The 14,494-nt window shown below is 45.6% G+C and overlaps 1 protein-coding gene across 1 annotated transcript; it reads right to left on the bottom strand.

Annotated features, from left to right (window-relative positions):
• Positions 1-292: 292 nt before the first annotated feature.
• Positions 293-12,590, bottom strand: DDX20 (DEAD-box helicase 20). The gene is made up of 11 exons (XM_069945513.1): positions 12,361-12,590; positions 11,235-11,329; positions 10,626-10,794; positions 7,790-7,904; positions 6,434-6,576; positions 6,217-6,355; positions 5,510-5,568; positions 5,045-5,127; positions 4,706-4,811; positions 3,554-3,655; positions 293-2,045 (listed from the first exon to the last, which is right to left on the bottom strand). Exons 1-11 carry the CDS (start codon positions 12,542-12,544, stop codon positions 904-906), a joined length of 2,337 nt encoding a protein of 778 aa, XP_069801614.1. The 5' UTR covers positions 12,545-12,590; the 3' UTR covers positions 293-903.
• Positions 12,591-14,494: the final 1,904 nt, after the last annotated feature.

Genomic DNA, 14,494 nt, shown 5'->3' with positions numbered 1-14,494 from the left:
TAAGGCCATATCCATGTTTTCCAGGACTCCCTAAGGCGGCAACCAACTTCAGCACCCACCAGTAAGCAAATGCAGAACGTCCAAGGTTTGTACAAACCCCAGAGTGCTTGAGGTTTGCTCATCTGTAATGGTGAGGTGAGGAGAAGCTACTGGAGACTACTGATGTGCCCGCTATCCCCATCCCATCGCTGCACTACCAATGGTGCCGGGAAGATACAACTTCCTGGTGATGTCTTGACACCTGGCTGCTTAGCCAATCACTTGGAACATAGTTTCAGTGGGGAATAACCACTAGGGGGTATATAACTTTTTATTTTTTATTATTTTATTCTTCCCTTTACTTTTAGGTCCTCTTTAATTTCTGAAAAATTTCATAAGGTTTAGTGCTCATTTAGTATTAGAGAAAGGCACTCTTTACAGAACTAGCAGCTCCTCTTAAGCACATAATGGGTGCGCATGGACCGTTCCAGCCGGAGAAGGGCAAGATTAATAGAACATTCTGCTATAGGTTAATGACTTTCCAAATCATGCACGGGACATTGACACCAGTAGCAACATCACAAGTTCTTTCTGGTCCAGTTTTGGAGAACAAGATACAGTAAATGTAGAGAGGTTTCTGTGATTGAAATGAGTACGTCTATTAAGAGTAGCGTCGAGGGGATCTGTCAAAATGTTCCAGATCGTCAATGTTATCCGAACTCGTTTGATTTTCCGCGACTGCAGAGGTTGGAGGCACAGCCCTATGTAGTCCTGGATAACAGACACAGCCTATGGCCTATGGCTGTATTCATGTTTTCCAGAAGTCTCTAGGCATCCAGGAATCAAACGCTGAGTGTTCGGGTTCAGATAGCGTTGCCGATCTGGAACATTTTGACAGATCTGCGCAACAATAATTAAGAGGCATCAAGGCTTTAGCATCTCGTGAAGGTAAACGGAGTGCATGTGGTACGCCGACATCCAGTTGGAGCACTTGTAAACATTTCTGTAATAAGAGCCAGAGACAGCAGAGTGGTAGTTCTGCCAGGCCTGATAATAGGATCGCCAGTAATCGGCATAGCTCATGGTACCATAAGGAAAGGCACCGGCGTTCATATAGTCCAGCTGATACATGTCATCCTGGCCTTCCTGACACAGTTCTCTTCTGGACAGCTTGGTTACTTTCTTCTCCCGTTTCCTAAGCTTTTTGGGATTGCTAACCATCACATCTTTTCCAACATAACAATCAGCTTTGACCAAGCTTGCCGAAGGCGCTGGATAGTCATCTACGTTCGATTGGCAAACATGGACACCATCTGTCCTTTCAGCTGGGAGATCTGGGTAAGAGTTTAACCCTTCCTTGGTCTCCAGTTTCTCTTGTGAATGCCTGGATTCCTCGCTAGTGTCTTCACTCTCTGATAAGGAGCTGGAGGAGCTATAACTTCCATCACTAGAATTCACACTCAGGTTACACGGTTCTGAAGTGTCTACAGCATCGGAGGGCATGTCTATCGAGCTGTCCTCTTTGTCTAGGCTTTCAGAAGCGAGCCTCTCGGCATGACTCCCACTGTCTGTGTAAACACGGATGACTTCCACGTGTTTCTCTAAGCCTTCCTTAATAAACTGCTCGTAATCTTCAACAAGCTCAGCAAAAGATGATGTGCAAACCACAGGACGTTTAAAAGAAGATAAACTTGGGATTTTAGGCAGGGAATGATCTGGTCCCTGTTGGATTTTGCTCTCGCTCCCCACGCCTTCTACAGTCTTTTTAGGTTTACTGGTATCAGAGGGTTTCTTCGGCAAGCTAGCAGTCTCTACATGCATCCTTTCTTGCTGATTTTCCTTTTCTGTAGACTTCTTTTTAGAGACTTTCTTTTGCTTAACTTGAGTATTTTTGGAAATTTTCTGGCTTGTGCCCGGTTCTGGTAAAGTATTCATGCCTAGATTTTGTGTTCTAGTAGAATCATCGGTTTTAGTTTCGGACGTTACAGCTTGAGGAGTGTTCTTCACCGACATTATCTCTACATTCCAGTCACAGGCTTCCTCCATGAGTCCGTCTGGAATCGGCTCTGTGCACAAAAGTTACATGTTACTTAAAAGATGGAAATATGGGAGAAAATTTTAACATGTGAAGAGTGGAGATGGAATAAAGTACTTAGGAATGTGTGAATGTCAACAGAACATATCACCTAACGTATTTTCTGGCGTATAAGACAACTTTTTAAGCCTGAAAACTCTTCTTAGAAGTTGGGGGTCGTTTTATACACAGAGTATGGTCGCCCCATATGGTGGGGGGGCTCAAAAATGGCCGCATCCCCACCGTATAGGGTGACCACTACACAAAAAAATATATATATATTTAACTCACCTGGGGCCCGTTCCCGGTATCGGCGCCCCTCCCGTACCGTTCCCGGCGCAGACAGTGTGACGTACACTACCTGCGCCAGAGATCATCGAACCTCTCCCGGGCAGCCGAGTGTCTCATCGGAGAGGCTCAGCTGCCGGGAGTGCTTCGGGAGAATGAGAGAGGCGCCGGAAGTTCCCGAAGCCTCTCTCATTCTCTCGAAGCTCTCCTGGCAGCAGAGCGTCTCCGAGCCTCTCCGATGAGACACTTGGCTGTCAGGAATAGGTTCAGCAATCTCCGTCACACTGCCTGCGCCGGGGATGGTACGGGAGGCGCACCGATGCCGGGAATGGGCCCCAGGTGAGTTAAATGTTTGTTTGTTTTTTTAATTTAGCTGCAGTTAACCCCTGCCTGACCGCATGCAGGGGGTAACATTTTCCAGCGTATATAAGGCGAACCCCTGACAATCTTCTTAAAAGTCAGGGGCCGTCTTATACGCCGGAAAATACAGTAGGTACAAAGTTGTAGTGATAATTGTCTATTTGTCTGCATAGCCCACAGTCCCGACAATGAATGGTAGAGACATAGACTTGGTTCTCCATTCATCTTCATTAGAGATGAGGGAAACTGGAGCATGCCTGAGTCTGAGCGTTCAGCGTGTGAGTACCGGTGTCTGAAGATGATGGATGCAGCCCTAGGGAGTCCAGGAAAACCTACATACAGTCATAGGCCTTAGGTGGTAACCGACTTCTTCAGCCACCGATACTCAAATGCCAAATGATCGGACTTGAGCATGCTGGAGTTGCGCTCATCTCTAATCTTTAAGGATAGTACATGCTCATCCCGCTCTAGGGTAGTGTTCTTAGCAGGGGCAGTAGTTTTTGGGTCTTAAAAATCCCATAGCTCCATGTCTCTGAGGACAACTTAACTTGGTGACATAGTACACTCTGTTTGATCAAATGGTTTGCTAAAATCCTCCTTTTTAATATATACGGAGCAGGTTTTTACCATGTGTACGCTGGGGGAATATGTATGGTAAGCACTTGCACCTGTAGGTCGCTATTGCACCTTTTGTTTTTTGTCTGTACTTTAGCCATATGCAGCATGCAACCAACAATGTGAACAAAGGCACAGGGGTGCTGCCAATTGTTGCTTTTTTTCATAAAGATCACACCAAGTCTGCACCAATGTCCTGTATATATGATCAAAAATCAGCCCCATAATCACATTTACCGGGTAGAGGGAGCAGCTGGAGGTTGCACTTCTGAGCTATTGACATCATCAAATTCTCTTCTTCTCCCCGACAGCAATAAGAGACAGAAAGTCCATAGGTTCCTGAGACAGCAGAGACGTACCATTAGATCACCTTTTCTAATTTTTTCAAGTGTGGATACAATCAACTCCAAAAACATGCTTAACTACAACTCCAAAAACTGTACTTTAAGGGAACCTGTCACAATAAAAATGCTATCCGCAGAGACGTATACCTACCTGTCCGCGTTCCCCCTGTGCCCTCCAGCAGCCAATCACTGGCCAAGACGGGACAGCACCACGGTCAGTGATTGGCTGAGTGGCCTGTCACTTCAGAGACAGGACCAGAAGTTTGAGCTGTAGCAAGAGAGGAATCCACAGACAAGGCTGGAGGACACCGGGAGAACAAGGACAGGTAAATATACATCATTATTTTCTTTACTCAAACATCAGCTGCGCATCACTATTAAACGCAGCGATGCATGGCCACCGGCCCATGATTATTAAACATGTAGAATGACCTCGATCAGCTGATCATTGGATGATCGGTTCCTCAGCTGATTGTTGTCTTTATTACCCAGCGATATCTACCCGAATCAGCCTGATTCGGCAGATAATCGTTCTGTGTAATACGGCCCTAAGAGAAGCCTATTTGCAACATCACTTGACCTTGTCTTCATTTAGTAATAAACACATGCCAGACACCCCTTCAGCATGTATGGATGGTGGTCAGGTACATATCTTAGGGCTTTAGAGCTGAGCTGCAAACAGATGTGTCTGGTGGGTTCAGAAGTCTAGGAGGCAGCATGTTATCTTCTACAAACCAATGCTCCACTGCAGAATACAGAAAGACGACTGTGGCCTGAAAATGGAATATATTGTAAACAGGCTTCTCTTACTAAAACTTTTCTGTAACTGGAGGCTTACATTGATGATTAAATACTATGGGATAAAAAGAAAAAAAAAAAAAACTAAACTATGAGTATGACTCATTTAGTACAGATTTAGAACTATTCTGCACCTACTGTTCTGTGTCATATGGAGATTACATGTGTATGTGTGTATATATATATATATATATATATATATATATATATATATATATATATATAAAGCTGACAATAAGCAGATTACCAAACCGTCCAGCTCTTCCAATCCGGTGCATGTACGTCTCCCAGTCGTGTGGTACATCCAGATTTATAACCAAATTAACTTTCTCTGCATCGATACCACGTGATGTCTAATGTAAGGGAAAACATATAAAAATATACCATGATCATATGAAGGAATTTTACGGACGCACGAAAAATGATCTCTGACACTTTTACACAGACTTATCGGCTGTAGGAGTGTTCTTAGGAAAGCCTGTCAGCGATGATCGGTCTGTGTAAAAGGGCCTTAAAATAGTCAATCCACCAGTCAATGCCAAACTGAGAAGCTCTGATAGCATGAAAACATTGGCAAGAAACTTACAAGATCAGTAGAGATCAGGACACGGCAATGATACTGCTTCAGTTTGGCCATAGCATCAAGTCTTTGGTTTTGGTTCATACTGCCTGCAAGAAAGAAGAAGACAATAATGAAGTGGAAAAAAGTGAAATCTGTGATACAAATGGACAGCTTTAAAGGGGTTGCATGGGGAGTAGAAGACAGCTAAAGCCTTCTGCTCTCTGGGGACAAAACATTCCCGCCCTCCCTCCCATCTGAGACCTCCATGGGTGGGGTAGGGGCTAACTCTTGTGTGAAATGTGTTTTAATATCAGAGACAGAGTGCAGCTATTCGACCTTAGATGCAGGCATAGCTTTGCCCACACGAGATGAATGTGACTTAGTCCCAACGTCTTGGAAGCCTTACTTGCGAGACATGAAATCTCAGGAAGTGAGCATCGGGAAGCAGAAACCTCTTTAATATTATAGTACATTTACACATTGACTTACCAGATATACAAACAGCTGGAAATCCCTTGGCTGTGAGAACATCAGAGAGGTGTTGGGCCCTAAAAATTAAATTGGAATAACTGAAAATTAGAACAATACAATCAACCCATGCCCTCTTCTGGGGGCCCCCCAGCTAATAACACAAACAGTCAGGCAATCTTTAAAATCTGGCAGCCGGCAGGGGAAAATTAGATCAGGGGTAGGAACTTATCTCCCCCCCGTGCCTGTGGTGAGCGGTGAAACTGGCCTCGGCCTCCCCCCCCCCCCCCCCAATTGAGATCCCCCCCAAGTTGGGGGAGGGGAAAATGCCTGGGCCGGCTGATGGACTGTCCGCTCAGCCAATCAATGACTGGAGCGTTGTCCATCAACAGTCCATCGGCCAGGTCAACTGTGTACACCCCGGAGATGCCGGAGGCCAGTGGGTGTCCAGAAGCCGGTGCCACAGGAACGGGAGAGTTAAGATCAAACTCCTGATCAAATTCCCCTCCGCTCCTGGCATCTGCCAGATCTTGAAAAAATGGTCAGACTTCTCCTTTAAATAAAATTTAAAAAATAATTAAAAAAAAACCTGCCATACGTATCTAGACAGTGCAGAGTAAATATCCAATTAAAAACTGTGTGAAGAAAACAAAAATAAAACAGTTCTATCCTTGATTTCCCTATAATAAGCAGCACATGTTGCACGCACGCATGAGGAATATGGTTACCTGCTATGCAAATTGGAGAATACCAAGGCCTGGTTAAAGGGAACCCTACTGAACAATTCTAGTAAGTGCTGGACCTTCTCTTCAAACGTCTTGTGTGGAAGAGGATGGGAATTCACCACCTTATAATACTGCTTTAACCCTATTGAAAAAAGACAAATGTCAGCTCCTATACAATATGGATATTACTTGAGTTTCTTTTCTATGAAATGATACACACCTATAAGGCTGGGGTCAGTGACATTCAGCCTGACAAATGTCGGCTCCCTCATATACCTGGTAAGTGCTTTGGCTAAAGATTCTGGGTATGTGGCTGAAACGGCCAACATCTGCTTGTTGGCCGGAAGAGATGAGTAAATCCAACTGATAAAGGGAAAAACACACACACAATATTAAAGGAATACCACAGAGGAAAAAAAATAATAATCAACTGGTGCCAGAAAGTTATACAGATTTGTAAATTACTTCTATTTAAAAATCTCCAGTTTTCCAGGACTTATCAGCTGCTGTATGTCCTGCAGGAAGTGGTGTATTCTTTCCAGTCTGACACAGGGCTCTCTGCTGCCACCTCTGTCCATGTCAGGAACGGTCCAGAGCAGGAGAGGTTTTCTATAGGGATTTGCCACTGCTCTGGACCGTTCCTGACATGGACAGAAGTGGCAGCAGAGAGCACTGTGTCAGACTGGAAAGAATACACCACTTTCTGCAGGACATACAGCAGCTGATAAGTTGGAAGACTGAAGATTTTTAAATAGAAGTAATTTCCAAATCTGTATAACTTTTTTTCTTCAGAGTACCCCTTTTAATGTGAGAAGGCCAAAAGGGAAACAAACCCTTAAATAAGTATTCCGCTCAAACATAACTTTTGATATGTTGCTGCCTATGGTAACAATTCATTCTATACTTGTTATGTTATTATCTATTCAGTCTCCTTTCCCCAGTTCACATCTGCTGCTTTCTGCTGAAGACACCAAAAACGGTGTGTGAGCTTTTCTCTATCTCCCCCTCCTCCCCCGATGTAAACATTTCCCTTTCTGCAACTTTAGAGCTTCTTTGTAATGCTGGGAGGGTTAATCACAGTGAGTTCATCAGCAACTTGACTTCAGATTAATCCTCCCAGCATTACAAAGAAGCTACAAAGTTACAGCCAGTCAGGGACTTGTTTACATCAGCCGTCTCAGAAGAAAGGGGGCGGGAGGAGGAAGAGACAGAGAAAAGCTCACACACTGATTTTTGTGTCTTCAGCAGAAAGCAGCAGCTCAGAACTGGGGCAAGAGAACTAAATAGATAATAAAAAGTATGGAAGTAATTATTAGTCTCACCATGAGCAGCAACATTTAAAAAATTATGTTGGAGTGGAATATCCCTTTTAGGAAAGCAGGTTTGAATATTGCAATACCGTCTTAATACAAAAGGCATCTGAATGGTTATTTCTATCCAATATCCAAACAACAAATCTTCATTCTAGGAGATTGGCCGCCATACAAAGCGCCCCCTTTGTGCCCCTAGTGGCCGGCTGCACACCATACACCTGCTATAGCACAGTCAGTGACTGGCTGACTGTGCAGCTTCTTACTTGATCTGCTCCTGGAAGCTTCCCTCTTCTAACAGTTTGTCGGCTTCATCAAGAATAAATAGGCGAATGCTGGATGTGTTCAGAAAGCCAAGTTCTATTAATTGCTTTATTCGGCCTGCATCAGGGAGAAGATAAAATATTGAAATTCTCGTGTAAGCCCAGACTGGCAAACGCCGCCTGGCAGAATAAGACAGAGTTTATTTTTACACATAATTAAAAGCAGATAGTCTCCTAAGCCAGGAATGGACGGCAGCCATCAGCCAGCCGATTCCAAACAATCCGGAGCTCCCAGTGCAGGCGCTTACGGAGAGGATGGAGGGGAGCAGCGAACATTTGTGTTACTTCTCAGGAGACATCAGCACTATGACTGAGAGAACAGTAGGCAACTTACAGATTAGCAACATTAACAATGGGCACTGAAGAAACAGGGGCATCTTAGGCTACAGTCAACTTTATTATGTACGCTTAGCAAGAATACCAGGAAACATTCACTGCGTGTATCCACAGAGGGGGAGGGGGAGTGTACGACTGGCATCTAATGGGCCAGTATATGCTGGCAGGGATGGAAGGGGAGGAGGTGTTACAGCCCTCGGGAGAGCAGGATCCTGGGAAAGCCTTAGTGACACTTAAAGGAGTAGTGTGGTGTAAAACATTTTTTCACTAAATGACAGACATTACAAAGATATACAAAGATTATTTAAGTGAATGGCCCCCTTCCCCATGTCCCCCCCCCCCAGACTGTGGACCGGAAGTGTAATACAGTTTACTCACTGAATCACTGTCAACCCCGACCGCCATCTTGGGACAAACACGTTATGCTCAGCCAATCGCGGCTAAGCAGCTGGTATACTGTATCACACTTCCCAGTCCACGGTCGGGGGGGGGGAGAGAGATGGGGAAGGGGGCCATTCACTTAAATAACTCACATTACAATGTTGTATAACTTTGTAATGTGTGTAATTTTGGGAAAAAATGTTTTACACTGCACCCCCCCTTTAACTTGAAGAATAAAAGCACCTTTTGTATTGATCTGTTTTGGTTTATTTGGAAAATGCAAATAAAATATATTTTTTTTAAAAACACACACACGAAAAAGAAAATAAAAAAATTACAGATTAGAGTTGGAAAAAAAAGCACCTTTCTATGTTCTGGAAGCACAGATATATGAAAGGTACCATGTGTCTCTGTGACCCAACAGCTATATAACTGTATCAGCGGTGTGGGACATGAATGACCACCTTGTGAGAGATGCAGAAACTTATATATTCAAAAGTGCTCACACCTGCAGTGATCATACTATGAGTATCAGCAGTGTCATGTACTGCCATGTTGTTCCTTTACCCCTTCACCACTGCCACAAAAAGTACTGCGACTGCACGTATGAGCTGGAGTAAACATTGAAGAGACTGCTGTACTTCCACAAGCCCAAAGAGCTGACAACGGCCAAAGAATATGCCACTAATGTGAGATGTATGGGGATACCAAGCGTTATGGAAACAGAGGAACAAAGTGAGCTTGGACGTTTCACTGATCCTGACCCTGCTCTCTGTTCAGTCTCTACCTGGAGGCAGCACCCAGAGGCCATCACTCTGTTTTCTTTCAAATCAACTTGTGCCAGAAAGTACCATATATTTGTAAGTTAATTCTCGAGTCTTCCAATCCTTATCAGCTGCTGTATGTCCTGATGTAAGCGATGTATTCTTTACAGTCTGGAGAGCAGGAGAGGTTTTCCTGTGGGGATTTGCTACTGATCTTAACAGTTCCTGACATGGATAGCGGTGGCAGCAGAGAGCACTGTGTCAGACTGGAGAGAATACACCACTTCCTGTGGGACATACAGCAGCTGATAAGTACTGGAAGACTTAAGATTTTTTTAATAGAAGTAAATAAGTAAATGAGTTTCAAACCCCACCCAATCTGGTTCTGCACAAATACAACACTCCCTGTTTTTTTCCTCAGAACCCACAACAAGCCCCAACTAACAGTGACTGAAGAATTTGGATGGAGCCATAAGGCTGTCTGGGAAACATGGCTACCGCCTATAGGCTGTAGCCATGCTTCAAGGACTCCGTAGGGCTGCATCCAACTTCTGCAGTCACTGCTAGTCAAATGCAGCTTGCGCTCATCTCTAATTACACTGAATCTTATCTAATAAAACCATAAACCAACTAGATAACATACATCAGGTGACACATTAAATGTCACAGGGTCCCTTTAAAGTGCCGCTGTCGTTTCTTTTATTTTATTTTTTAGCAGAAATCAATAGTACAGGCGATTTTAAGAAACTTAGTAATTGGGTTTATTAGCTAAAAAATGCATTTTTATCATGAAAAGCAGTTTGAAGCACTCCCCCCTGTCTTCATGGTTCTCTTATGGAGAGGGGAGGGGTGGGGGGAGATGAGGCACCAAAACAGGACAACAAAGTTAATTTACAGCTACATCACCTCGCTATCTCCTCTAAAGTCAGCACTGACCTCTCTGACCTCAGAATACTGGATTTCACACAGCTCCTGCTGTGTGATCCTTTGTTCTCTGCTGCCAAATAATCTCCCTCCTCCCCCCTCCCCTCTCCATAGATTACACAGGGCACATCTGATGTCAAAGAATCGAGATTTCCTGATAATAAGCAGTGAATGAGAGAGAGGAGGGAACCTGGGGAAAGTCTTTTTGAATGCAGATAATGGCATATTTGCCTAATAAACCCAACTACAAAGTTTCTTAAAATCACCTGAACTATTGATTTCTGCAAAAAAAAAAAAAAAAATTAAAAATACGACAGTGACACTAAGATATTTGGCATAGAATCATTTTTTAGAACACTAGAAAAGGTGATTACCGGGTGAGCCCACAGCTATGTGACACTTCTTCAGCCGTGTTTTGTCCTGTGGCAGGGGTGTCCCTCCTATGAACACATGGCACTCCAAGCCCTCCATGCGACTCCCTATGGATATTATAACTGAATGAATTTGAACTGCAATTTCTCTTGTCGGAGCCAGCACCAAAATCTACAAAAAAAGAAAACAAAAACAAGTACACACTTAAAGGGAAACTGTCAGCTAGAAATGATGGGGGAGATTTATCAAACATGGTGTAAAGTGAAACAGGCTCAGTTGCCCCTAGCAACCAATCAGATTCCACCTTTCATTCCTCACAGACTCTTTTGAAAATGAAAGGTGGAATCTGATTGGTTGCTAGGGGCAACTGAGCTCAGTGTCACCTCAGTGCCCTGACCACGCCTCTATGACACTTCAGAGCAGCAACATAAAACATTTTTGGTGTTTGTCATCTTGAACAACTAGTTAGGTATGGATAGTCTCGCTATATACAGAGCCACATAACCATGTAAGCAGTCAGAGAAAATTTTTTTGTTTTCCTCCTGAGTGCCCCTTTAACTCAATGGATAGTGAAGATGACAACATGAGAATACATGAATAAATAAGAATACCTGAGTTGCAATATTTTCCAGAATCAAAGAGTCTAAGGCCACTGTGGAGAAGACGCATGTTTTTCCAGTGCCCGACTTAGCCTGAACGATTAAATCTAAAATGAGAAAAAAATGTAATCGTTAAGAGTTTTTTTTCTTATGATGTAAATTATATTCGTGTCTGCTTTTATACACTGTCTATCCATGTAATGTCCAATGGACACAGAAAAAGCACCTGTTTGGGTGTTGGGTTTGCAGCTCTGTTCTATTAAAGTGAATGAAACAGAATTGTAATACCACACACAACCTGAGGACAGGGGTGGCGCAGTTTTTGCAAGAAATTAGCCGTTTTTCTTTTAATCCTGGATAATCCCGTTCACCAAAACTAGTGGAATTCCGCAGCGGAGAATCCCGCCACCCTCCATGTCATAATGACAGTCTATGCGAGCCTCCCATAGGCTGTCATGGAAGGATTTTCCGCCGCAGAATTCCGCCAGTTTTGCATCGTGTGAACGGAGACCAAGGGTGCGTCCACACGTAAAGGATCCGCAACAGATTTGAGGCTGTGTTCAGTTATTTTGTCAGATCTTCTGCGGATCCTGTACACGTGACGCTACCCCAAGGGTCTGATACTCAATGTACAGCACACCACTTCTGGCCCTGTCATTGTGTATGTGCTGGAGCCTCAGCAAGCAGTAACAGCCGATCGGCTGGGGGGCACCCCACCAATCAGACACTGACGGTCTATCCTCAGGATAGGACACCAGTGTCTAGTGCCTGGAAATCTCCTTTGAGACACCATTCACTTGTATTGTGCTACAAGTCAGGATGCAGCCTTACAAATAGGGGATAGGAGACAGGATAGCTTTATGTTGGATTACACCTTCAAGCTTGTTTTTAGTAAGGGTAAGATAAGTGGGCTTTAACCCTTTGAGGACCAAGCCCAAAAAGATTCAGTGGACAGCGCAAATTTTCATTTTTTGCGTTTTCGCTTTTTCCTCCTCCCCTTCTAAGAGTTCTAGCACTTCTCAAACCCGGGTTGATCAAAACTTTTGACGTGTCAACACTAATTCATTTATTTGCTTTTTTTTTTTGAATTTTTGAAGGAACCTTTATTGCACTGGGCCACCTGCCCTCTCTCACTTACCTAACCCGCACCTTCCCAGCGGTATGGCCTTGCTCTGAATCGGAGAAGGTTTGGTAAATCCAGCTGCCTCCAAGCCCTCCAGAACAGGCCGGGACAGAAGCAGAGAGCCGAAGTCTGCAGCCTGACCAGGGCCCTGCAAAACATCCCCGGTGCGAGGTCGAGAGCCCAGTGGGTGGGCGGCCATTTTATCAGTCAAAAAAAAACAAAAAACCTTGCAGATTCCTTGAGCTCAGCCTAAAAACGAATAACGTTAGATGAGTGACAAGGAGCTTGTGAATATCGGCTAGAACAAGTTTAAAAAGTTTTGACAGCCATTAAAGGGGTTCTCCGGCGCTAGCATATTTTTAACATGTTGCTCCCATATAAGAAAACTTAAACATGTTATACTTACCTCTCTGCGCTCACTCAGTGTCCCCAGCTGTCTGTAGCCGCCATTACTTATGAGACGAGCGCACCTTGGGAGTGACAGTCTGCTCAACCAATCACGGACTAAGATGGGACAGCGCCGCGGCCAATGATTGGATGAGCGGCTGTCACTCCTGATATAAGCCGAAGTAATGGCGGCTACAGACAGCGGAGGACACCAGTGACGACATCTGAGATCCCAGAGAGGTAGGCGTAACTGATTTGTTTATGTTTGGCAGCAAAATGATAGAAATGTGCTAGAACTCCCCTTTAAGAAACATCAAATACTTTAATTAGTCTGGATGTGGGAACTCTGACACCCGCAGGCTTTATGGACATCCTTATACACACGGGCAGGAGCGTGCACAGCCCTCATACACATGGGCAGGAGCACACAGCCCTTATACACATGGGCAGGAGCACACACAGCCCTCATACACATGGGCAGGAGCACACAGCCCTCATACACATGGGCAGGAGCACACAGCCCTCATACACATGGGCAGGAGCGTGCACAGCCCTCATACACATGGGCAGGAGCACAGCCCTCATACACATGGGCAGGAGCACAGCCCTCATACACATGGGCAGGAGCACGCACAACCCTCATACACATGGGCAGGAGCACACACAGCCCTTATACACATCGGCAGGAGCACAGCCCTCATACACATGGGCAGGAGCGCACACAGCCCTCATACACATGGGCAGGAGCGTGCACAGCCCTCATACACATGGGCAGGAGCACAGCCCTCATACACATGGGCAGGAGCACACACAGCCCTCATACACATGGGCAGGAGCACACACAGCCCTCATACACATGGGCAGGAGCACACAGCCCTCATACACACGGGCAGGAGCACACACAGCCCTCATACACATGGGCAGGAGCACAGCCCTCATACACATGGGCAGGAGCACACACAGCCCTCATACACATGGGCAGGAGCACACACAGCCCTCATACACATGGGCAGGAGCACACAGCCCTCATACACATGGGCAGGAGCACACAGCCCTCATACACATGGGCAGGAGCACAGCCCTCATACACATGGGCAGGAGCACAGCCCTCATACACATGGGCAGGAGCACACACAGCCCTCATACACATGGGCAGGAGCGCACACAGCCCTCATACACATGGGCAGGAGCGCACACAGCCCTCATACACATGGGCAGGAGCGCACACAGCCCTCATACACATGGGCAGGAGCACACAGCCCTCATACACATGGGCAGGAGCACACAGCCCTCATACACATGGGCAGGAGCACACACAGCCCTCATACACATGGGCAGGAGCACACACAGCCCTCATACACATGGGCAGGAGCGCACACAGCCCTCATACACATGGGCAGGAGCGCACACAGCCCTCATACACATGGGCAGGAGCGCACACAGCCCTCATACACATGGGCAGGAGCACACAGCCCTCATACACATGGGCAGGAGCACACAGCCCTCATACACAAGGGCAGGAGCACACACAGCCCTCATACACATGGGCAGGAGCACACACAGCCCTCATACACATGGGCAGGAGCACAGCCCTCATACACATGGGCAGGAGCACACACAGCCCTCATACACATGGGCAGGAGCACACACAGCCCTCATACACACGGGCAGGAGCACACACAGCCCTCATACACATGGGCAGGAGCGCACACAGCCCTCATACACATGGGCAGGAGCACAGCCCTCATACACATGGGCAGGA

The sequence above is a fragment of the Dendropsophus ebraccatus genome, chromosome 11 (genome assembly GCF_027789765.1).
Source record: "Dendropsophus ebraccatus isolate aDenEbr1 chromosome 11, aDenEbr1.pat, whole genome shotgun sequence".
Lineage (NCBI taxonomy): Eukaryota > Metazoa > Chordata > Amphibia > Anura > Hylidae > Dendropsophus > Dendropsophus ebraccatus.
Note: the sequence above shows the minus strand (reverse complement) of the source record. Positions and strands in the feature narration are given on the sequence as shown.

Bases quoted from the DNA above. Each gene is read 5' to 3' on its own strand.
- DDX20 (XM_069945513.1), bottom strand. From the start codon at position 12,544: ATGGCCGCCCACCCACTGGGCTCTCGACCTCGCACCGGGGATGTTTTG. The intron at 5,128-5,509 runs GTAAGTCAATGT...TCTTTCTTGCAG, and splicing joins TCCAGCTGTTTGTATATCTG to GCAGTATGAACCAAAACCAA. The intron at 3,656-4,705 runs GTAATCTGCTTA...CTGCTGTCTCAG, and splicing joins TGGAAGAGCTGGACGGTTTG to GAACCTATGGACTTTCTGTC.